General features: G+C 43.5%; 1 protein-coding gene across 3 annotated transcripts in view; it reads right to left on the bottom strand.

Annotated features, from left to right (window-relative positions):
- Window positions 1-26,087, bottom strand: part of ARHGAP39 (Rho GTPase activating protein 39) — a 430,201-nt gene that overhangs the window by 223,065 nt on the left and 181,049 nt on the right. For 2 of the 3 annotated variants that reach the window (XM_038392931.2, XM_038392929.2), the window contains exon 3: window positions 20,715-20,795. The exons of the other annotated variant lie outside the window; for it this stretch is intronic. In XM_038392931.2, coding sequence (XP_038248859.1) covers window positions 20,715-20,795 — 81 coding nt within the window. The remainder of the gene's footprint in view (window positions 1-20,714; window positions 20,796-26,087) is intronic. 3 annotated transcript variants of the gene reach the window in all.

The following is a 26,087-nucleotide window of genomic DNA, read 5'->3' on the forward strand; positions in this document are numbered from 1 at the left end:
CGGGAGGGAGTGCGGGGTATGGGAGGGGGTATGGTGTGCAGGAATGGGCTCAGAGCAAGGGATTGGGGCAGAGGAGAGGTGCGGGGTGCATGAGGGGGCTCAGGGCAGGGATGCAGGGAGGTGCGGACTGTGGGAGGGAGCTCAGGGCAGGGGGTTGAGGTGCACGGGGGTGCAAGATGCAGACAGGGGGCTTAGGGCAGGGAGTTGGGGGGCGGGGTGCAGGAGGGGTTTGGGGTGTAGGCTCCGGCCCAGTGCCGCTTACCTAAAGCAGCTCCAGGGTAGCAGTGGCATGCACCGGGGCCAGGGCAGGCTCCCTGCATGCCTGCCCTGGCCCCATTCCACGCTGTTCTGGGAACAGCTGGCACCGTGGCCCCTGGGGGGCTGGGGCCACAGGGCTCTGCGCGCTGCCCTTTCCACCCCTCCAGGTACATCCCCTGAAGCTCCCATTGGCCGCGGTTCCCCGTTCCCGGCCAATGGGAGCTGAGGGGGGTGATGCCTGGAGGCAAGGGAAATGCACGGAGCCCTCTGCGCCCCCCGCCCCCTGGGCCCCAGGGACATGGTGCAGGCCACGTCTGAGAGCGGCGCGGGGCCTGCGGCACCATGGAGGGCAATCTCACAGGCCGGATCCAAAGCCCTGAGGGGCTGGATCCAGCCCATGGCCCGTAGTTTGCCCACCCCTGCACTATATCCACTGGATCACCCTTGTCCACGTGCTTGCTGACCCCCTCAAAGAATTCTAGTAGACTGGTGAGGCATGATTTCCCTTTACAAAAACCATGTTGTCTATTCCCCAACAAATTATGTTCATCTATGTGTCTGACAATTTTGTTCTTGACTATAGTTTCAACCAGTTTGCCCAGTACTGAAGTCAGACTTACCGGCCTGTAATTGCCAGGGTCACCTCTGGAGCCCTTTTTAAAAATTGGCATCACATTAGCTCTCCTCCAGTCATTTGGTACAAAAGCTGATTTAAATGAGAGGCTACAGACTGCAGTTAGTAGTCCTACAATTTCAAATCTGAGTTCCTTCAAAACTCTTGGGAGAATACCATCTGGTCCTTGCGACTTATTACTGTTTAGTTTATCAATTTGTTCCAAAACCTCCTCTAATGACACTCAATCTGGGGCAGTTCCTCAGATTTGTCACCTAAAAAGAATGGGTCAGGTTTCGGAATCTCTCTCACATTCTCCACCGTGAAGACCGATGCAAAGAATTCATTTAATTTCTCCATAATGGCCTTATTGTCCTTGAGTGCTCCTTTAGCATCTCAATCATCCAGTGGTCCCACTGGTTGTTTAGCAGGCTTCCTGCTTCTGATGTACTTAAAACATTTGTATTGCTATTACTATTTGCTATTATTAGTTCAGATTCCAGCTAGCCTGAACATTGCAGTGATTCCAATGAGGCAAAGTGGAGGAAAAGTTGTCTTTTTCTAAAATTTTGCAAACTGGGATTTTTGCATCAAATCACTATCACTCACATTTTATTCAAAAAATCTATCTTTGTCCAAGCAAATTTTCTAAAACTGACAGATTTGCCCAGAAGGTGTGATATGACTGGGAGTTGTCAGATGGTACGGCAACCAATAGCCTGATAGGTTCTAATGAGCTGAATACATGAGCAGGTAGCTCTTGGAGATATTTGTGCTAGTTATAGTGGGAAGGAGATGGGGGAAGGGAAGTTGTGGAGGAGGGTTTGGAAGCTTAACTTACATCAGTAAAACTGGTTTTCTACTTAATTCTGACTGGATGAAATTCACTGGAGAGAGAGCTGGAACAAACCATAGAAACGACTTAAGCTCTCAGAATAGAATTTAAGGTCATGCCTAGGTCTAATGTAGATTCCTTGACAGGAGTGAATTTCACTTCTCTAACTAAAATAATTGCTTAGTGCAGAGCTGTTGCTTACATATTATACCCCATGCAGTCAAGCAAAAGTATTACAGTGTCAAAATTACAGAAAACACCATTTCAGAATGAAAATTGGCCGATATTTAGGAGACACCCCCTCCAAAATGTGACAAGCTGCACCATGTTCATGAAAAGTGAAAGCCTCAAATTCTAAGGCTTTCAAATTGAAATTCTCCGGCCCGCGTTATGCAGGTGTCAAACTAGATTATGGCTTCTTCTAGCTTCTATGAACAGTCTCTTGAGCATTTCATATATTCCTAGCCCCAATACTGCTACTTCTAGTAACTCCAAAGGAAGCTGCCTCCGCATTACTTTCTGTCAGTGACAATAAAGCTGGTTGGTGGAAAAAGTAAAAATGACCCAAGTCTTTTAAATAAAATGTCCCCACAATTTGGGATTTGGTAATTAAATTTCCAGCCAACTCTAGTGACAGTCCACACACCTGGCAATGCAGCTAGGAGCACCATAAACTCCAGATTCACTGCTGAAATGATGGAAGTCTATTCCATCCTCAGAAGTACAACAACAGTTTCTGAACACTATGGGTGCATATACACTGCAAAAAAAAAAAAAAAAAACCACGGCAGCAAGCCTCGGAGCCCAGATCTACAGACTCTGCCTCACAGGGTTCACACTCTGGCATAAAAAATAACACTGTAGACATTCCTGCTCAGGCTGCAGACATCTCCATTGCTATTTTAGCACTGTTGCATGAGCCTGCAAGCCCAAGTCTGTAGACTCGAGCCCTGGAACTTGCTGCTACAGGCCTGGTTTTTGGGGGGCGGGAGGGGGTGCAGCGTAGACATGCCCTTAATCTATGATTGGTAGCAACACAAGTTTGACAGGACAGGGACCCACAGTTGATTCCATCCTGCCTAGGATACCAAGAGAAACACAGCAGAACTTGAAGGCACAGGATTGTCTTGCAATGATTACAATCAATGAGTGCTGGAATGAAAGACCATGGATGGCTGAAGAATGCAAGGTTTCCAGCTAATTGCCTGTAAAGCAGAGAAGCTGCTGAAGGACAGTGTTAACCTTCATGAATTCACAATGCCACAAAGGTCAGTGTTAACTTGGGTTACTGCCGTATACAACTTTAAGCTCGTATAACTGGTGACCTCTCATAATCCTGTCAAGCCTCAAACTAAGCAGGGACAGGCCATGCTAATGCTTGGAAAGACAGTTTGCACTGAGACCCGGGCACTATAGGCATTAGTAGTGCTGGGGACGGAGTACTCCCACCCAGCCTGGAGCTAGGGTCTGCTGTGCCAGTGGATGGGTGACAATGTTGGAGTTATTACAGCTGATGAATAAAAATTCATTGTTTATCTGGAGGATCTCTGTGTGCTCTAAAAATTTTTCCTCCCTTGGTATTATTCTTCTATAAATTGAATTGTCTCGTTAGCACTGACCCCACACTTGGTAAGGAAACTCCCATCTTTTCATGTATTGTGTATATATACCTGCTACTGTATTTTCCACTCCATGCAGCTGATGAAGTGGGTTTTAACTCACGAAAGCTTATGCCCAAATAAATTTGTTAGTCTCTAAGGTACCACAAGGACTCCTCGTTTTTTCTAAAAATACTGAGCATAACATACTCCTGGGAGGTGGGTCAGGGTTAGTTTCCCTTCTTAGATGGTAAATTGAGGCAACAAAGATTATATCAATGGCCCAAGGAGACAAGGATTCAGTGGCAGAGGCAGGAACAGAATTCAGAAGCTCTGACTCAATCCCTGGCTCTAGCCACTCCCCCAATGAACCTCATTTGCGTTTATTACACAACCTTAATTCCACTTATTTCTGCAACTGGAGCTTTTCTAGCCACTACTACACCTCTGGATCCTCTGTCTAATCCAATCTCAGCATTTTCCCACTGTTTTCATCCATTATGTGCCTTTGTTTGCTTTGATCCTATTGCCTGCTTTACACAGCTGATTGAAACAGCATTCAAGGGCTGTATCTGCTCTTCAGTTTCCCAGCAGCTGGCCTAAATTGTTTGCAGTTTCGTCTTCCCTTTGTGCCTTCTAACAAGCGTGGCATGGAGGGAGCAAGAGGCTACACTGATTGTAGGACTGAAAGTTGTGCCCAATTTATCTGTGTACCAGCTCAATTCATCTTTATTGAAAGCTAATCTGAAGAGCCCTAGGGTGACCATATTTCCCAAAGAGAAAACAGGACACTGCATGGGGTGTGGCCCAAGCCCTAGCCCCCCTTTCTGCACAGGGGGCAGGCAGGGCTTGGGCAAGCAGAAACACACATACTAGACAGGGTGACCATATTTCCCAAAGGCTGGGGCTGGCGTAGGTGCTCGCTTGAGCCCTGCCTGGCTACCTGCCTGAGCCCTGTCCCCTCTGCCCCCATGTGGCTCTGGCATCGCCTCTCCCCCCCACATTCCTCCACACCCCACTTTTTTTTGACAAAAGTGGGCATTTGTCCCGTTTGCTTTTGCCAACTGATCAAGTTGGCAAGAGCAAATGGGACAAATGCCCACTTTTGCCAAAAAAGTCAGGATGGCCGGGATAGGGCTTAAAAAAGGGACTGTCCCAGCCAGAACAAGACATGTGGTCACCCTACTTGAAGCCTAACCATGTTTGGGGCTGTGGAAGGATATCATCCCTTTAGACCATGGTTCTTGGAAGCATGAGAAGCCGTACTGTGCTCACAAAAGATCTACAGAGCTCTATAATTAATACATGTGGAGGATGTCAGGGCCAAATCTGTTCTTGTTATCTATATTACAGTAGCACCAAGAGGGACCAATCAGGCTCCCAATGTACTGGGTGTGATACAAATGTACATGAAGTCACAGGTCCTACTCCAAAGAGTTTACAATTTAGGTCTAAAGGCAACACAAACAATTTAATGAAACAAGCAAGGAACTGTCTCAGGAGATAACTTCTGATTCTGCCACTGACTTCCTCTATGGCCTTGGGCAAATCACTTCACTTCTCAGTGCCTCTATTTCCCTGACTGTAACACAGGGATAACAGACACATTCATAGTGTGCCCCAGTGGAAGGTGCTACCAAAGTGCAGAGTATCATTATGGACACAGGAAGGACCACACGGTGAAGAAGAGGATACTCTGCAGCTGACTGCATGGAGAAAACAACAAGATGGACACACATCAAACTCTCATACCAGATGTTAAGCAAAAGAGAAGAGTCCGTTACAATGATACTCAGACCTCAGTGATTCAGAAGCCAAATGAGTGACCAATATTACCCAAAAGAGCTACAGTACTGTGAATTCATTGTTTCATTTACTATAGTACTATAAATGCATATATAAACAGTGTGACAGGGGAAATACTCCATTTACATAAAATTCTCACAGCAAAATAACTAACCAAGCACTATTATTTTATCATCTACAATTGGTTAATAACCTAGTAAAAGCATCCTAATAGGTTAATAATAGGGCTGTCAAGCAATTTTAAAAAATTAATCACAATAGATCACATAATTAAAAAAATTAATCGCACAATTAATCGCACTGTTAAACAATAATAGAATACCATTTATTTAAAGATTTTTGGATGTTTTCTACATTTTCAAATATATTGATTTCAGTTACAACAGAATAAAAAGTGTACAGTGCTCACTTTCTATTTATTTTTGATTACAAGTATTTGCACTGTAAAAAAACAAAAGAAATAGTATTTTTCAATTCACCTAATACAAGTACTGTAGAGCAATCTCTTTATCATGAAAGTTGAACTTACAAATGTAGAATTAATTACAAAAAAACTGCATTCAAAAATAAAACAATGTAAAATTTTAGAGCCTGCAAGTCCACTCAGTCCTACTTCTTATTCAGCCAATCGCTAAGACAAACAAGATTGTTTACATTTGCAGGAGATAATGCTGCCCGCTTCTTTTTTACAGTGTCCCCTGAAAGTGAGAACAAGTGTTTGCATGGCACTGTTGTAGCTGGCATTGCAAGACATTTATGTGCCAGATGTGCTAAAGATTCATATATCCCTTCATGCTTCAACCTCCATTCCAGGGGACATATGTCCTTGCTGATGACAGGTTCTGCTTGATAACAACCCAAAGCAGTACGGACCAATGCATGTTCATTTTTATCATCTGATTCATATCCCATCAACAGAGGGTTGATTTTCTTTTTTGGTGGTTCAGGTGCTATAGTTTCCGCATCGGAGTGTTGATCTTTTAAGATTTCTGAAAGCATGCTCCACACCCCATCCCTCTCAGGTTTTGGAAGGCATTTCAGATTCTTAAACCTTGGGTCGGTTAGAAATCTCACATTGGTACCTTCTTTGCGTTTTGTCAGATCAGCAGTGAAAGTGTTCTTAAAATGACAGGTTTCAGAGTAGCAGCCGTGTTAGTCTGTATTCGCAAAAAGAAAAGGAGTACTTGTGGCACCTTAGAGACTAACAAATTTATTAGAGCATAAGCTTTCGTGAGCTACAGCTCACTTCATCGAATGCATCCGATGAAGTGAGCTGTAGCTCACGAAAGCTTATGCTCTAATAAATTTGTTAGTCTCTAAGGTGCCACAAGTACTCCTTTTCTTTTTGTTCTTAAAATGAACAACATGTGCTGGATCATCATCTGAGAGTGATAACACAAAATATATAGCAGAATGCAGGTAAAACAGAGCAGGAGATGTATAATTCTCCCCCAAGGAGTTCAGTAACAAATTTAATTAACACATTATTTTTTTTAACAAGTGTCATCAGCACGGAAGCATGTCCTCTGGAATGGTAGCCGAAGCATGAAGGGGCATACAAATGTTAAGCATATCTGGCATGTAAATACCTTTCAATACCAGCTACAACAATGTCACGCAAACACCTGTTCTGACTTTCAGGTGATATTATAAATAAGAAGCGGGCAGCATTATCTCCCGTAAATGTAAACAAGCTTTTTTGTCTGAGAGATTGGATGAATAAGAAGTAGGCTGAGTGGACTTGTAGGTTCTAAAGTTTTACATTGGATTTTTTTTTAGTGCAGTTATGTAACAAAAATTCTACATCTGTAAGTTGCACTTTCAAGATAAAGACATTGCACTACCGTACCTGTATGAGGCAAATTGAAAAATACTGTTTTTTTTATCGTTTTTACAGTGCAAATATTTGTAAGCAAAATAATATAAAGTGAGCACTGTACACTTTGTATTCTGTGTTGTAATTGAAATCAATATATTTTAAAATGTAGAAAAACATCCAAAAATATTTAATAAATTTCAATAGATATTCTGTTGTTTAACAGTGTGATTAAAACTGTGATTAATCACGATTAATTTTTTGGAGTTAATTGCATGAGTTAACTGCGATTAATCAACAGCCCTACTTTATATACTAATCAAGTCACCCCAAAGCCTTCCTTATTAAGCTAAACAGAGTGAGCTACTTGAGTCATCACTATAAGTTACAGGTTTCAGAGTAGCAGCCATGTTAGTCTGTATCTGCAAAAAGAAAAGGAGTACTTGTGGCACCTTAGAGACTAACAAATTTATTTGAGCATAAGCTTTCGTGAGCTACAGCTCACTTCATCGGATGCATCGATGTTAGTCTCTAAGATGCCACAAGTCCTCCTTTTCTTTTTGCACTATAAGTTACATTTTCTAATTCTTTAATCATTCTCATGGCTCTTCTCTGAAACTCTCCAATTTATCAACATCCTTCTTGAATTGTGGACACCAGAAATGGACACAGGATTCCAGCAGTGGCTGCCCCATTCCCAAAACAGAGGTAAAATAAAATAACCTCTCTACTCTCAACTCAAGATTCTCTTGTTAATGCTTCCCGGAATCACATTAGCTCTTTTGGCTGCAGTATCGCCAAGTACAGTACAGTGTAAGTACAGTGTTCTTAACCAATTCCCAATTATCATTCACACTCATCTGATTAAATTCTTCCTCCCAGCTGACTTAGCTCAGTTATTTTCAGCCTTGTGATATTGGTCCTTTTAAAACACCAAGTATATAAAGTACTGGTCTGTTTTTTTAATTCTGTTTGCACATTGTACGTGTGACTAAGTCATTATCACTTGTACATAACATATCATTAATATTTAGTTCTGTGATCAGTTCCTTTATCTGTCAAGAAGAGATCTCTGTTTGCACATTGTACGTGTGACTGTCATTATCACTTGTACATAACATATCATTAATATTTAGTTCTGTGATCAGTTCCTTTATCTGTCAAGAAGAGATCTAATATAGAATTGCCCCGTGCTGGATGCAGCACTTTGCAATTAGATAATTTTCTAATATTTAGAAATTAGAAGGATATTTTAGTATTGGCAGCATACCTGCAGCATATGTCACTCAAGTCCCACATGATCACAGGGGTTTGGGGTTTTTTATATGTTTGAACTATTATTTTATACTCATCCTTCACAATTTGTCCATGTTTTCATTTTTTGAAGGATTCTTTTGGATTTTCAGGTCATTAAAGAGCTCCAGATGCAACATATTGGCCTCTTACAATTCTTCCTGTATTTCCATCACATCAGCATAGTTTGCTATTGTGCCTTAAATATTGCATCTAAGAAATTGCCAGCTCTCCTGAACAGTTTTCCCTTAGATTTTCTTCCCATGCGAACTTACCGTCTATCGGAGTTTGTTCAAGTCTGCTTTTCTGAAGTCTATCGTCCGACTAGTATGAACCCAACAAACGTAATTCCTCTTGTGAGCTAGGACCCTGGAGTTCAGAGGTAAAAGGCTAGGTTATTACCCTCCCACCTCCCAGGTCACCTAAATCATAGGGTCCTGGATTCTAATCCAGACAGTTGGATGAATTTGGGAAAGTGATTTGACCACTACATAATTTGCAGACAGACTAATTCAATAGCTCTGAGATCTACTTTGTTCACTCAATGGTATGTTGATACTAAAGTCTAACAATTTACTAAGGACTTGAACTTCAAAAGATAGAGGTATGTAATTACATGTATCCTGATTTGTGTGCAAACAGTTAACTGTGCATCCTGCTGGCCATTTGCACATCTTGCTGAAGATCAGGTCCTAACGGCAACACTTGCCTATTTGTGCTAAAGGGATTATCAGCAAAACATCCAGTTCTTTGGTTATTCCATAAACTCAGATCTAAATTTCATAGAAGCAGGATATTATACATCATGGCGTTTAGGTATTAGGAATTTTACCTGAATTTGAAATTAATTAGTCTTAGACTGGGGATAAGAGTGGCATTTTAAAGTTTTATTAAAACAAGGATGCAACTAACCATAAGGCCAACTGAGAGTCAGACAGATTAAGAGACAAATAAAAATAAAAAAGTCTTAGCACAACAGTGTAGAAACAAACCGCCTGAATGCAGAGAATTTCCCTACACAAACAACATTTTGTTTTCATTTACATAAGAATGAAACTACTGCCCCAAAGTTGAAACACCCACATTTTCCTGTCAGATATTCAAACTTAAAGTCTTAGCTGCCCACAGAAAAGAGATCAGATTTTTTCTCCCCAGCCTTTTTGCTATACAGTAAGATTAAAATCACAAAAAGAACAGGAGTACTTGTGGCACTTTAGAGACTAACAAATTTATTAGAGCATAAGCTTTCGTGGGCTACAGCCTATTTCATCAGATGCATAGAATGGAGCATATAGTAAGAAGATATATATATACATACAGAGAAGGTGGAAGTTGCCATACAAACTGAGGCCACTCAGTAAAAGACTTAAGGATGGCAATTTTGCAACAGAAAAGCTTCAAAAACAGACTCCAATGAGAAACCGCTGAGCTTGAATTAATATGCAAACTAGATACCATTAACTTGGGTTTGAATAGAGACTGGGAGTGGCTGGGTCATTACACATATTGAATCTATTTCCCCATGTTAAGTATCCTCACACCTTCTTGTCAACTGACTAAATGAGCCATCTTGATTATCACTACAAAAGTTTTTTTCTTCGGCTGATAATAGCTCATCTTAATTAATTAGCCTCTTACAGTTTGTATGGCAACTTCCACCTTCTCTGTATGTGTGTGTGTATATATATCTATATATATATCTATCTTCTTACTATATTCTATGCATCCTCTGAAGTGGGTTGTAGCCCACGAAAGCTTATGCTCTAATAAATTTGTTAGCCTCTAAGGTGTCACAAGTACTCCTGTTCTTTTTGCAGATACAGACTAACACGTCTGCTACTCTGAAACCCATTAAAATCACAGAATCACAAGCTGGAGCTGGAGATGGAAATGGCCTATAAGTAGTTCACTCCAAACGGTATGTTTTCCAATTCCAGTTATAAAGGTCCCAAACAACGAAGCTTCCATCCCTCTGGGGATTATTCCATAGCTGCATAAACTCAGAACAACAATGACAAACCTGTCAGCCCTTCTCTTCGATTTCTCAGTCACACACATGGATTTTTAATCCTCCTGTAATCTTGCCTCTCAGGACTCAACTTGCATTAAACCCAAATCTGTTCATTATTTCTGAAGAAACCAGACAACAGATTTGCCTTTAAGTTTTTAAGCATCGGGAAGGAACACACTTATTACGAGAACATCTTGAGAGCCAGTCTAATTCACAGTCATAAACTGCAAAGTCAGTGTACTAAGGAGCTGGATGAACCAAACAGCTGGTGGGCAGAGTGTCAAGTTCTGGACTCTACCACATGCAAGACAACTGGAATAGTCAATGAGAAGTTCTTGCGGGCAGGTGCACCAGCAGCCGTCAGCAGGGCTAACAAATGCTTGGGATACATGCGTCTTTGGCATAGTTTAGTATTGGAGGTCGCAGACTATGCACTCCTTAAAACAATGCCTGTTGTGAACTGCAGCTCCAAACTGCCAAAGGTTGCAGCCACTCTCAGGCTCAAGAAGGGGTCAAGCAAAAGTATGCTCTGCATTGAAGGAATGCACAAGTGGAGCCAATACTGCTCAGCCTTTTGGACACTCAGATGGTGGTAAGGACCATACAACACTGGATAAGCTTTAGTGTGAGGGGAGAGAAGATCAGAGAGACAGCACCACATGGGTTTGCCAAGCCCCTGCCCTCCATTCCATTGTCCTTTGGCAGTGTGTTACCACATGACCGAGTGGAAGACCAGCTGGCAGATATAGTGTCTTAATCTGTACCATGAAAACTCCCTACATCTCTGGCCCAGGGGCTGTGGTAGCTACGGGATGGAACCATGAGCCCCTGTTTCTTCTTTGCTCCCTGCATAGGGAGGACTCCCTAAACTTGCTTCCATCACCCCGCCCTCTCACCCTTTCCAGCTTGGCTTCAATGGGAACTGAACTCACAGTCCCACAATCACATGGAAGCATTCTAGCCCTTGGAACCACAGCATTATCTGCTCCATGCAGAGATATAAAAAGAAGTTGGCAGCACAAGATCAGCAGCAGTGGTATTCCCATAGGCCAGTCACTGAGTGTGCCCAGAGACCTGTGCTAACAGCAGGGAGGTCACTTGGTAAACATCCCTTTAGGCAGCAGTAACACTCTCTGGTGGCAAGAGACTTGGCAAGCTGGTGATGTCATGAGGACACAAGCAGCATCACAGCAAACTGAGCAACAGTTCTGCTGGAAGCTGGTAAACTTCATCCATAACTAAACGTTCTCTCTACTCTTCTGAGCTGGTAGAAAGGTGTATGCTTAGCTTCCTAAGCAGTCATGTGGCTGGCAGTCCACAGAGACAGTGTTGTAGTGTCGTCTGTTGGCCAGAGAAGTGGATAATGTCAGGATTCCTGGAATCTATCCCCAACTCACTGTCCACACGTTTATACTTCTCCATTCTAACCATCGCCCATTAAGTGATGTAGTGTCGTCTGTTGGCCAGAGAAGTGGATAATGTCAGGATTCCTGGAATCTATCCCCAACTCACTGTCCACACGTTTATACTTCTCCATTCTAACCATCGCCCATTAAGTGATATCACAACACTAACTACAATGGAATGAAATTTAAAAGGGAACATTTAGGCAAGGAAACCTCCCTTACCATGAGATGAACCAGACGTTGAAAGAGAACGGCTGCAGCCCCTTCTCTTGGGTCAACTATAGGCTAGTTTGGGCATAACACTCTGCAGGGAACCATCCTGCAACTGGCCCTGAAGGATGAGCTGGAAGAGCTAACTGGTTTGATTGGCCTTTTATTTTGATTCTATCAAGTATTTAAGATGGAGGCCAAGAAACAAGAGTTTATTAACTCTGAGTTATACAACAGTAACAAAGAGCACCCAGCCCACACTAGTCCCCTTGAGAGTCGATTTAAAATTATTCTGTCTACACTTAAGTAAACAGACAGCTTGATTACTTCCAGAACAGAATTGCCTACGTAATGGAATGAAGGTTCTGTTTTAAGGTCAAGGTCTTTTGTTCCTGGGAAATTCCCAGGAGAGTAATACCTCCGCTTCCCAGGGTGCCCTGGTGGACACACTATGACATACACTGCAACCCATATCTTCTTACTACAATGCACACTGCATCCCATAGATTGCAAGATTCTGGGTTGTAATTGCAGAGCTCAGCCCTGGAGGTTTAACACATTCCTTACAGCCACAGACAAAGCCTGGGCTCCCAGTGCAGCAAAAAAAGGGAGAATTAGCACACCCTATACAGTGTTGAATCACTGCCAATAAGAAACCAGAAGAGAGGCAGCTGCTTATTAAGACAGAAGATGAATTCAACTACATGAGCAGGTGAGCTGGAGCATTCTGAGCTAGACAGATTAGTTCTAACATGTTTTAAAAAGACTCCACTCCCTACCAGTCAATCAAGGGAGCACAATGGAAGCATTACATCAGACCAATAAATCAGCTTAATATATAGGGCTAGCAGTTTCTCAGATCTGATTAACCCTTTCTTGACAAATCTGCCCCACAGATGTACAAGGAGTTCATCCCTTTGGATTGTTACAGGGCGTGGAAGAGAAGAAATGCTCTCCTGGGCCCTGGGATCATCTAAAGATCCAGGCTTAAGGGGCCACAACAAGCTGCTTTATGTTCAACCTAATAAGAATAAAAAGAGTTAAATACAAGGCTGATTATTGCAATTGGCCATCTTGACAAGCATTAAGATGCAAGGGCTCTCCTACAAATGCCATCTAGACACAAAGTGAGACATCATCCCCTTAATGACACCCATTAATCATAATCTGCTGTATTAGAAAACCATCCTCCCAGCAAATTGTCAGAGGGCTGCGCTGATCCTGTTCCACCACAAAGGCAGAGAGTTGCAGCCAGCTCCCTTCACATTCTTTCCAAGGATCCTGCTGCAGGGCCTGGGGTAGCCTTCACCCTACGTTACGAAGCTGGACACCTAGGATGCCACATGGGTGGGGAAGTTGCTGAGACAGGACATGGGCTGCCACTATCACTTCCCAACAGGCTAATCTTAGACCATGGAGTTTATGCCCAATCCCTGGGGGTACAAGTTTCTATCTCATCAAGTGACTGGTTGCCTTTGGATCTTGAATGTGTCCTAAAATCCTTTGTACAAACTGTCATGACACCCTGCTTTGGAGCACACCTGAAAAGGATTCTGGGAATGGTGTGCCCACTGCAGAGAACGGACACCATTCAGAGGAATGGATGTCTGAGGCAGGGGACACCAGGTGGGTTGTTGAGCTAGGTGGAAGAAGGGAGCAGTGATTTGTTGGGGGCTGTGACCCTTCTTTGTCAAGGTTGTCAGCATGCCTAGGGTTGTCTCTGGCAGTACAAAAAGAAAAGGTAGACTTGTGACACCTTAGAGACTAACAAATTTATTTGAGCGTAAGTTTTTGTGAGCTACAGCTCACTTCATCAGATGCATTCAGTGGAAAATACAGTGGGGAGATTTATATACACAGAGAACATGAAATAATGGGTGTGTATATAAATCTCCCCACTGTATTTTCCACTGAATGCATCCGATGAAGTGAGTTATAGCTCACGAAAGCTTATGCTCAAATAAATTTGTTAGTCTCTAAGGTGCCACAAGTCCCCCTTTTCTTTTTGCGGATACAGATTAACACGGCTGCTACTCTGAAATCTGGCACTACAGTACATGATTCTCATAGCAGATAGCTTTGAAGCCTCAGACTCGTCCATACATGCTAGCCGGAAGTAAAGGACAAGGGGAATGAGAGCACAGTGCATGGATGCCAGAATGGGGGTGCATTGGGGGCATTTAACTGCACACCCTGCAGAATGGCGATGGAGAGTGGCACTTTCAAATTGGCAACCTACAGCCCTCTGCCCTCCACCATGCATCCTCTTCCCAGAAAACTGCAGCAGCGACATTCAGAACAGCAAGGCAAGGCAGACCCAGAGGAAAGCTAGGAAGCCTTCACTATGTATAGGGCCCTACCAAATTCATGGTCCATTTTGGTCAATTTCACGGTCATAGGATATTAAAAATCATAAATTTTGTAATTTCAGCTATTGAAATCTGAAATTTCCCAGTGTTGTAAGTGTATGGGTCTTGACCCAAAAAGGAGTTGGGGGAGAAGGGGAGGGGTCAAAAGGGTATTGTAAGGCGGGTTGCGGCACCACTACCCTTACTTCTGTGCTGCTGCTGGTGGTGATGCTACCTTCAGAGCTGGGCAGCTGGAGAGCGGCGGCTGCTGGCCAGGAGCCCAGCTCTGAAGGCAGAGCCACCATCAGGATTGCATGGTATGGTATTTCCACCCTTACTTCTGCGCCGCTGGCTGCAGAGCTGGGCCCTCAGTCAGCAGCTGCCACTCTCCAGCCACCCAGCTCTGAAGGCAGCAGTGCAGAAGTAAAGGTGGCATGCTATGGTATTGCCACTCTTACTTCTGCACTGCTGCTGGCAGGGCACTGCCTTCAGAGTTGGGCACTCGGCCAACAGTGACCACTTTCCAGCTTCCCAGCTCTGAAGGCAGCGCAGAAGTAAAGGAGGCAATATCGCGACCTCCCTAAAATAACCTTGTGACCCCCCTGCAACTCCCTTTTGGGCCAGGACCCCCAATTTGAGAAATGCTGGTCTCCCCTATGAAATCTGTATAGTATAGGGTACAAGCACACAAAAGACCAGATTTCATGGGGGGAGACCAGATTTCACGGCCCATGACTCGTTTTTCATGGCCATGAATTTGGTAGGGCCCTAACTATGTACACTCACATCCAGTCCCACCTCAAACCCCTTCACTAGCCTCCCTCATCTCTTAACTCTGCCCAAGCCACAAAGCTGGCCCTCTCTACATGCCCTCCCTCTCACAGGTCCTGGAACCTGTGACCAGGCTTCCTCCCTCTCCACTAACTCTCTTCAAACACTTCTTCCCCAATACCTGCAACCCATATTCTTCCCTTCTCCGCCATGGGGCACGTGAATGAAAGCATACGCATGGGTGTGTGCACTCAAAGGCGTAAGGAAATGACGAAGGAGAGAGAACAAAAATATTAGGCCCATGCCAACCTCCAAGAAACATCAGCCATGCAGCAAGAGCACAGCCTCATTGGTATGACATGTCCCTTTGTCCCCGTTCCCAAGCTGCAGTCTGTCCACATACATCCTACCTCTTCATTTACCTTGCAAGCTCTTCAGAGCAAGAACCTTGTCTTATTTATCTGTGCAGCGCCAAGATAAATAATGCTAATTCAGGTTAATGCTAATGGGCCATTTACGATGCTAATGAAGGATTTGGGAGGGTTGGGGGAGGAGATGCCTCATGCTCCCCCACTCTCAGTAATCAATGTCTTAGCCCCCCCAACACTACTCCTGCCCTGCAGATAACGCTTTGTTTTAGCTCTATTCGGATATTACATCCCTGCCCTACAGTAACTGCTCAGGAGCGTTTTATGAATGGATGCTGCCTGGGATTTGCAAGCTGCTGAATATAATACGGTGGATTCTCTGAGGCTGAATGATTGTGGGGACAGCTTTGATGAAAGTGCAGGCAGCAAATGCATGGCACTCTTGTGCTGTGGAGAGCTCGGCTGCAGTGCAGGGGGGAATTCTGCAAGCCAGGCAGCGACATGCCTACCTCAAACTGGGGCAGGATTTAGCCTTTAAACCTTTATCTAGCCCTGCTCTGGTCCATTTTAATCATGCGCCCAATGTCTGTGTGTGTGAGCATGCTGGAGAGGCAGGAGGAAGATCAGAGAGATCTTCCCCAACCACTCTCAAAACCCCTTTCTCTGACCAAGCGACTGCTGCACATGGACCCCCATCTGATGATTAGTCAGAGGGGTTATATGAGCGTGGCATGGAGCACTGTCTCCTTGCCAGGGACCGAACCCACTGCCTCCTGACACAGCCCAGGTGTGAGCTGGGTCTGTGTTGCCAGGCTGTGCCCCAGAACAATAGCCATTTTGTGTCATGATTCTGTGGGTTCTGCTCACCTTCCTTTGTTCCCAGCAGTGCTCTAGCCCAGAGCTCTCTCCTTGTTTCCTTATAGCCCATGTATTGCCTTTCACAGTGCCTTGCAGCACCTTACCCAAGATTTTCAGCTATGCCTAACGAGTCTGGCTCCCTCCATTTTTGGGGAGCCCAAGCTGAGATACCTTAAATCCAGGAGGGGGGTTGATTTCATAAAGCACCAACCACCTGCCCTTGAAAATCAGGCCTTTTAAATGTGTCAATTTGGGCACCCAAAAACCACTTGGCATGGCTGAAAGTCCAGGCCCTAACTTTCACCCTTGGTGGCAAGAGAACAGTTTGCACAGAAGCCAAAGCCCACATAGCTACACTTTAATGGGGGGTTAGCCATACCCTCAAAAGAAGCTCCCACTTTTATTATAGGACCTCTTCTCTCCTGACTGCACACAGAGGCCCACGCGTAAAGGACACCTCTGCCTGGTTCCGCCAGAAAATAATCCACTCTTAGCTAATTAAACAAACAGGGGGCGTGAAGCTTCTAATTAGCTTCCCATCTGGCACAGATCTGGGGGAGGTAGGGGTAGTCTGTGTTTTACAGCCAATAAACCTGAGGGGAAAGAAATGGAAGTCTCTCTCTCTCCAGAAAAGCTTGTGCTAAGGCAAACAGCCCATGTGTGCTAACCACAATGAAATTTCATCTTTTAATTGCTTGGTTGCTGGAAAAGGCCCCACACGAAAGGAAGAGAAAACACAGGCAGCTATTGCAGATGCATTGCTGACATGCATAAGGCAGACAAGGCACTCTACATGCTAGTAAAAAGAAAAGGAGGACTTGTGGCACCTTAGAGACTAACAAATTTATCTGAGCATAGGTTTTCATGAGCTACAGCTCACTTCATTGGATGCATACAGTGGAAAATATAGTGGGGAGATTTTATATACACAGAGAACATGAAAGAGTGGGTGTTACCATACAGACTGTAACAAGAATGATCAGGAAAGGTGAGCTATTACCAGCAAGCGAGCGGGGAGGAGGGAGGGAGGAGAAGAATACACCTTTTGTAGTGATAATCAAGGTGGGCCATTCCAGCAGTTTACAAGAACAGTAGGAGGGAAAATAAACAAGGGGAAATAGTTTTACTTTGTGTAATTACACATCCACTCCCAGTCTTTATTCAAGCCTAAGTTAATTGTATCCAGTTTGCAAATTAATTCAAATTCAGCATTCTCTGGTTGGAGTCTGTTTTTAAAGTTTTTTTGTTGAAGAATTGCCACTTTTAGGTCTGTAATCGAGTGACCAAAGAGATTGAAGTGTTCTCCGACTGGTTTTTGAATGTTTTAGGAAGTTCATTTTTCATTCCATGGTCCAAATGGAGATTAATTTTGACAGGCCAGATAGTCAGTGTAAATGAATTCCTCTTGTGAGATCAATGCAGAAGAAACTTACAGGGCTAGCAGAGTAAACAGTTGAGAGGAGATATTTATAGCTGGCTATGCAGGCTGAAAGTTATCAACTCAGCCTCTGCAGGCTTCTCACCCAGCTCTCACCACCACATCAGCCCTGCCAACAGCCATCAAATCACACAAGCAAGAACCTCTTCAATGGAAGATTTTGACTATTAATCATGTCAGAATGGATGAGTCACTAACCAGGGACCATGCTGGTCTAAGGGTAGTTTCATGCAGGGAGCTCCAGCTCATCTTAAACTGAGGCCAAATTACAGCAGAGCACCTGAGGCTGCCCATCACAGTGACCAGTACTGTCTCTGTTTCCTTGTGCCTCTCCTGTTGCCTCTTGTCTTATACTTAGATTGTAGTTTGCAGCATATAGCTGTGTCGGCCCCAGGACATAAAAGAGACAAGGTGGGTGAAGGACTATCTTCTATTGCACCTATTTCTGTTGGTGAAAGAGATGTGCTTTCAAGCTCACACAGAGCTCTTCTTCAGACTTTTCCTAGACCGGAAGAACAGCTCTGTGTGTGCTTGAAAGTGCGTCCTTTCACCAACAGTAGTTGGCCCAATAAAAGATATTACCTCACCCCCCCTTGTCTCATTTACATTGTAAGGCATTTGGAGCAGGCATTGTCTGTCTGTTCTGTGTTTGTACAGTGCCTAGCACAACGGGGTCCTGGTTCATGACTGAAGCTCCCAGGTGATACCACAAAACAAATCATAAATAAGAATAAATAGTAATAATCCATGCTTTTACCAAAGCACCATGTGGACCCCTAAAGATAGGGCACTGCTGTGATGAGCCCTGGCCCCAGTTCAAATCTTAAGTGTCTCAAATGTCCAAAGTGGGTGAAAGGTGGAGAGAATATCAATTCAGCCTCTATACATTTTATAGAACAAATGTTGCTGAAGAATCATAGACGACCCTTCTATACAGTCCTGGACACCCAAAATACCAAATATTTGGCAGGAAATGAGTGTACTCTGTTACTCAATGGTATTCCTCCAGCAGGGCAGGTAGCATTTTAAGGATCTGAAACTAACTGGGGAAAAATGTTCAACACAAATAGTGGGTCTAAATGCTAGTCGGAAATAAAAACTGAAGTGATTGCAACTGGTGCATTAACCTCTCCTTAATTTCTGGAGCCTACAGATGTCCCATTAGGAACTCACACACTGTGAATGTTAATCAAGGCTCAGAAGAACACTGAACTGAACAATCCTTGAAGCTCATATCCAAGCCGGAAATCTGACACCCACTAAACAACAGCGCTAACATCCTTAAGAAATACATTAATGTAAGCATGATGATCTGGAGAACTGCTTCTCTGACAGTCAGACAGCACATCAGTGCTCGATCCCACTGTCCTGTGAATTGCAATGTTGTGACTGAAATCAGGCATGTTGCTTGTGTCATCTGGACAGCGAGTCCATGTGAGAGAGGCCTCAGGTTTGATATTAGATAAAACAGCTCCATTAGAGAAAACTAATGTCCAAGTATTAGCTTCTGGATTACTTTGGACTCTGCTAGTCACCAGGAAGAGAAAATCCTACCATCCCCAATTTGCATAGACAGCTCTAAAGAACAGACTGGGACAGACCACTCTGACCTTGTCTACACTAAGAGGGGAAGTGCTGCAGTAAGCCATTGCTTAGAACGCCTTGAACTTTCACGATGTGTACAAACACCATCTGTCCACATGCAATGACTACGTAGAGCATTTCAAAAATCAGCTTGTAATGGAAGTATGTGGCTTAGCGGAATGAATGTAGTCTTCAACAGTTTCTGCCTATAGCAACCAGGAAGCCATCAATGCTATAACTGTAGCGATTTAGCCATACTACCCAACTTTATCTTTTAATGCATTGCATTGTGTTTGGAGGACAAAAAATGCACTGGTTCAACCACAGTTCTAAGGTGCACTGTGTGCAGAAGTGCTAGACACTCTTACCATGGGTTGTCTCTTCTTAAAGATATGATTGACGTTATACATTGTTATCTTCCCTTCCCCCAGGTGAAGCCTCCAACTCCTCTGCCTGTAGAGAAGATCTGTGCCTGAAACCAACTGAACTTTCAGACAACCCAAATAAACAAACATCTACAGCCCCAAACAAAACCTCAGAAAGCCAACAAAAACTGGCCCCAAGGTGGACAAATTATGCCATGGCTGTTCTTACCAGATCCTGGCAAGCTGCAGGCTCACTGAGAAGGCAGCAGTGACTGACAGAGCTCCAGATTGCTGGAGCCTGCAGGATTCCTGAAATGGGTCCCCATTTTCCTCTTGATGTGAGAGTCCGATTAGCCTTACAGGGCTCTGTGAGCAGCAAGCAGAAAATATAGAGGTGGGGTTTTCCCCCTCTGTTTTTTAATATCTAGTTTTACCATTAATGAGAAATCAAAGAAAATACTGATAATTTGTTATACAAAATCCTTATGTAAGCAGCTGAGCATGTTTCAAAAGACAAGATTACAGCAGAAGAAACAGACCTGCAGCCTTCTGTCTGAAGTACAATTTTTATAACCTCTGAAATGCACACAGAACAGTCACCCCCATAAATGAATATTTGCTACTGTCTTATCCAGCCCATGCTCAGCAGGAAAGAAATCAAACACACTGGCAAGGCAGCAGGGCCTAAAGGATTGAGAACAAGGAAACTCCTGCATTCCATTCCAAGCCCAGTCACCAAACTGCCTCCAGCCCAGGGCTCCAAATGCCCTGCTCTAACAGTTGTTATCATGTTTATAATGCTAGTGCCAAGGGTCCAACCGAGATCAAGCCCACGCTGTGGTAGGTACTATACAAACACAGTAGTGAACGGTTCCTGTCCCAAAGAGCTTCCACTCTAAATAACCAGGAGACAACATTATCATCCTTACATTAGAGAGCCAAAGTTTACAAAGGAAAATCAAAAGGAATAAAGAGATAAGGCGTTCAATACCTCCTTCTACATGAAGTTCGCTTTCCCCTCACAGACACACTCACAAATAGCGTCCCCAATCCCACACGCAATATGACAGTGTTTACATTTCAGTCAGTCATTCTCAGAAAACAAAGCCCTGTTACTGTAGATAAATGTCAGCTACCTGTAGTGGAGAAGTTGACCTTCTGTATTGTAATCCCGGTATATTTCATATTCTTTCTCAAACACTCCGGGAGATGAAGAACTGCAACATAGGAATGGGGAAGAAGGAAGTTACCAAGGACAGCAATTTGCATCAATATTTTAGCTTGCGGGTGACAGGGATGGACCCCCACCCACATTCACAGACACTGTCCTCCAATCCCCACAAGCCTGGGGACCAAACTCAGAATTCTTATCTCTCAGGTGGCTCAGTTACCATCATTTAGCCATCCATGGACTGTAATAGATTTCTACTTCCCTTAGATTGCTCTCAACTGACTTTCCTCAAAACCCCAAATAGGTCATATTTTCCCCTGAACACTAACTATACATTAAGAAAAAAGAAAAGGAGTACTTGTGGCACCTTAGAGACTAACTAATTTATTAGAGCATAAGCTTTCGTGAGCTACAGCTCACTTCATCGGATGCCTTTGGTGGAAAAAACAGAGGGGAGATTTATATACACACACAGAGAACATGAAACAATGGGTTTATCATACACACTGTAAGGAGAGTGATCACTTAAGATGAGCCATCAACAGCAGCAGGGGGGGGAAAGGAGGAAAACCTTTCATGGTGACAAGCAAGGTAGGCTAATTCCAGCAGTTAACAAGAATATCTGAGGAACAGTGGGGGGTGGGGTGGGAGGGAGAAATAATATGGGGAAATAGTTTTACTTTGTGTAATGACTCATCCATTACCAGTCTCTATTCAAGCCTAAATTAATTGTATCCAGTTTGCAAATTAATTCCAATTTAGCAGTCTCTCGTTGGAGTCTGTTTTTGAAGCTTTTTTGTTGAAGGATAGCCACTCTTAGGTCTGTAATCGAGTGACCAGAGAGATTGAAGTGTTCTCCAACTGGTTTTTGAATGTTATAATTCTTGACGTCTGATTTGTGTCCATTCATTCTTTTACGTAGAGACTGTCCAGTTTGGCCAATGTACATGGCAGAGGGGCATTGCTGGCACATGATGGCATATATCACATTGGTAGATGCGCAGGTGAACGAGCCTCTGATAGTGTGGCTGATGTGATTAGGCCCTATGATGGTATCCCCTGAATAGATATGTGGACAGAGTTGGCAACGGGCTTTGTTGCAAGGATAGGTTCCTGGGTTAGTGTTTTTGTTGTGTGGTGTGTAGTTGCTGGTAAGTAATTGCTTCAGGTTGGGGGGCTGTCTGTAAGCAAGGACTGGCCTGTCTCCCAAGATCTGTGAGAGTGATGGGTCGTCCTTCAGGATAGGTTGTAGATCCTTGATGATGCGTTGGAGAGGTTTTAGTTGGGGGCTGAAGGTGATGGCTAGTGGCGTTCTGTTATTTTCTTTGTTGGGCCTGTCCTGTAGTAGGTGACTTCTGGGTACTCTTCTGGCTCTGTCAATCTGTTTCTTCACTTCAGCAGGTGGGTATTGTAGTTGTAGGAATGCATGATAGAGATCTTGTAGGTGTTCGTCTCTGTCTGAGGGGTTGGAGCAAATGCGGTTATATCGTAGAGCTTGGCTGTAGACAATGGATCGTGTGGTATGATCTGGATGAAAGCTAGAGGCATGTAGGTGAGCTGTAGCTCACGAAAGCTTATGCTCTAATAAATTTGTTAGTCTCTAAGGTGCCACAAGTACTCCTTTTCTTTTTGCGAATACAGACTAACACGGCTGCTACTCTGAAACCTATACATTAAGAAAGGATCCAACAAAGCATGCCCATAACAAAAGCATCTCACAATCTTGTCCCACAACCTTAGTCCCTCTCAAACCATCTCCTTTCCTAGGGCTTGTCACTCCATACTTGTTTATTTGAAAGCCATTCTACATTAGCATAGTACTTCATACGATGTTCAGGGCAAGGACTGTATAAAGTTTAGCATGCTGTTGGCACAGAAATAGATAAAATACTTTGCAACTTATTGTAAACTCTGCAGGGCTAGAGATTTTGGTTTTTTGTTAACTCATCTGCACACCTATGGAGAGCCTGCTCAATGTTTTGTTAGTCAGGCAGATTTTCAGGGGAGAACTACCATGTAGAAATGGCCCCTTGCTACTCGGTAAAGTCTGTCCTCCACCCTCATCTGTACATGCCGACTTCAGTGGACTGGACAACGTTACTACTTTTTTACTTCCATTAGTCCTGCAGTGCAAAGACAATGAAGAGGGAGCTGGACAGTCTACTCCCTGGGCAATGAGCAACAGAATTGTTTACCAAGTTCCAAACACCTGTGAACCCAGCTTGATTCTCAGATTCTGGAGGGAGTTTACAGGACTGGCAGTTAAAAAACACAGACACTCTACACTGAGTAGATTTGATCTGGAGTCATTGAGAGAACAAGCCTGGAGCCTTATAATGCCATTTTTGAAGTGTTGCTTTCCAGACTAGCACATTTTAAAACCTCTCTCTCACACACATAAATATTATACAAGGTCAAAGGTCAGTTGCCCCTTGACATTCTTGTTACTCCCATTTCACATTCCTCCAGATTGAACACAAAGCAGAGATGCATTTCTCTTTACATCTTACTCCATTTAGGCACTAGATTTAGTTTACCCTAGCTTTCTTTGTCTAAAGGCAGCATTCACATTTTTATATAAATGTAAATATATGACTCAGCGCAAAAGAGCTACACCTCCAACTTTGCTTAACATGCATCTTTAATGGCACGGGAAAGTAGGGGGACTCTCTTCCCCTTAACAACACTCTGTAACGGGCTGCATAAATCATCAGTCTTATTTATAGAATGTCTGGCAATTCACACACACTGAACAAAAGGTTGGACATTTAATTTGTTAGTTCCTTATACAACAAAGTGCAAAGCTAGAGAAACTACTTCTTTCTGATCAATTCTCTAAAAGATATGGTGTGAAAACACACACATAGGCACAGAGTTCAGTTTAGATGCTGGTTTCAGAAAGAAGAAAAAAAAGCCATCTTCCTAATAGGATAGAACTCAAATTTTATTCAGGAAAGTGGCAATAAAATTAAGCTTCTGTCAAAGCTAATTTTAATGAGGCTTCTGAGCCTTAAAATTATGACTTGCAGAAGCAGTGTGTTGAATCACTTAATCCCTTTTCTTTCTCTGTATGTAGCACATGCACATGTTCTCCCTGCCTCACTCTCTTGGTATCCGGCCTATTCTGCAGCCCTTGTGTTCTCGTCTTGAGTTCTGAATCCAAATTCAAAGATTATGGTAACTCCTCCACAATGAGCTGCGATCTCCTTTCACACAATCTACTGAGGCTTGGCTCAGGCAACTTCAGAAGGCTGGGACATAACTTAGAAAATGGTCCAGCTGTGAGCTCTATTCAGAGTCTATTGAAGTCAGCTGGATGCTTTCTATTGGCTTCAGTGGACTGGAATAGGCTGTAGCTGAGAAAGGTCTTCAGGCAAGTTATAAAAGCTTGGATTAGAAGCTGAGGCTGACCAAGTGGACTGGGATGAAGTTCCTCTGTTACAGCAAACATCTGAAACTAAGGGCACTCAGCACCCGTCTGCTTCCCAGAACAAACTGCCCGAGGCAAAGGGAATTTACCTATCTCAAGTCCCATTTTGTTCTTCCCTACCTGAATCACAGATGTGGCTAGTGGAACAGGCATTGCCATGGCATGTCTTTAGCCAGTTCATTACCCAGGAAGGAGCTGAGCACAGTAACTCCTGGTCTCCCTTCTGTTTAACTATCCCACAGAACTTCTGGGAGGCTTGGTGAGTCTGGGAGATTGTTTTTAATCAGCAAGTGGGAAGGTTCTTCCAAATGCTCAAGACAGAAGCTCCAGTACAGTAATGTTGCTTTTAAGACACCTTTTTTCCAGCGGAGTCTGCAAGACTCAAGTCCCAGTTTTCTGAGGTAGGTGGGAGCTCACAAGTGAATTAAGCTTGTATTTACACACAAAAAATGAACAAATTACCCAGATGTGAAGAGTCCATGAAATTCAGATGGTGCAAGTCAGCACTGACTGCAACTAATTATTCAGCTATATTTTATTTTTTCTAGTTCATGTCACTCTCTCTATGTTTAGCTATACCCAAGGTTCTTTTGGGGCATTATACATTTGAAGAACTGACACATAAGATATCTCCTTCAACAAGATTGCACAATGTACCCTTGTCCTTTAAATGCCTGTGAAATACGAGCAAATGCAAGTGTTGCTGGGATTACTGTCCAAAGTACTGATTTTTAACTTTTCAGTGTAAAGCTTGAAAGTTCACATAGGGCTACTCAAATGAAGCAGCATTTAATATGTTCTGTCCTAAAATATGCTCATATTCACTTGGCAGATGTTAGTGCCTTGCAGAGCTTCAAAGAAAGTGTCACGAGATGCCAGCCCAAGAGCAATTAGAAGAGAATGACTCAAATATCAGGCTTGTATATGAGTGAGCTCTCCAGGACCCAAAGCCATATACGGTATGTGCTGCTGCATGGTCACAAGATCACATGGCAAGAGGCAAGCTTTGGAGTAGCTAACAATCCCTACTCCCATCCTAAGTATTGCAGCAAGATCCTGGAGGAGACTACATGTCAGGAGAAATAAGGGATGTTATTCCCTGGTCCTTGCTCCCTGTTTCTGGGCACACAATGGACAGTATTGCTCTTCATGCCGTTGCTGGTGAATCACAGTTTGATTGTAATCAGCTCCTCCTACTGAAGCACCAAGCTGGAAATGATATTGATGGCAACTATCTTGTCCCTCACTTGCAAGTTACAAGTTTCAAAGTCATGAGAAATATGGTAACATCATTTATGACAGACATTCCACATGAACGACTTATTTTATAGCAGATCAAAATTCACCACTCCAAAACTGTTGCTAAGAACGCACTACTCATTATCTTAAGGTTGATTTTTGAAGGTTCTGACTCTGAAAAATAAAATCCCTTGAGAGGACAGAATATTGAGTAATTGACAAGACTGAGGGAAGGGAGAAAAGCTACTGTATCGGACAGGAGTCTGGAAAAATAAGCCATCACTCAAGTTAGAAGATCTATTTTATAGCATCAGCAGGAATCTTAGCAAACTTTCAAAGGAAACTAGCTCTGTCCATGTTGACAGGCCTACATGAGTCAGATCATCTACAAGTTGTCGTGTTTTTCTTAAGAACATAAGAAAGGCCATATTGGGTCAGACCAAAGGTCCATCTAGCCCAATATCCTGTCTTCCCACAGTGGCCAATGCCAGGTGCCCCAGAGGGAATGAACAGAACAGGGAATCATCAAGTGACCCATCTCCTGTCACCCATTCCCAGCTTCTGGCAAACAGAGGCTAGGGATACCATCACTGCCATCCTGGCTAATAGCCATTGATGGACTTATCCTCCATGAACTTATTGAGTTCTTTTTTGAACCTTGTTATAGTC

The sequence above is a fragment of the Dermochelys coriacea genome, chromosome 2 (assembly GCF_009764565.3).
Source record: "Dermochelys coriacea isolate rDerCor1 chromosome 2, rDerCor1.pri.v4, whole genome shotgun sequence".
In the NCBI taxonomy this organism is placed as follows: domain Eukaryota; kingdom Metazoa; phylum Chordata; order Testudines; family Dermochelyidae; genus Dermochelys; species Dermochelys coriacea.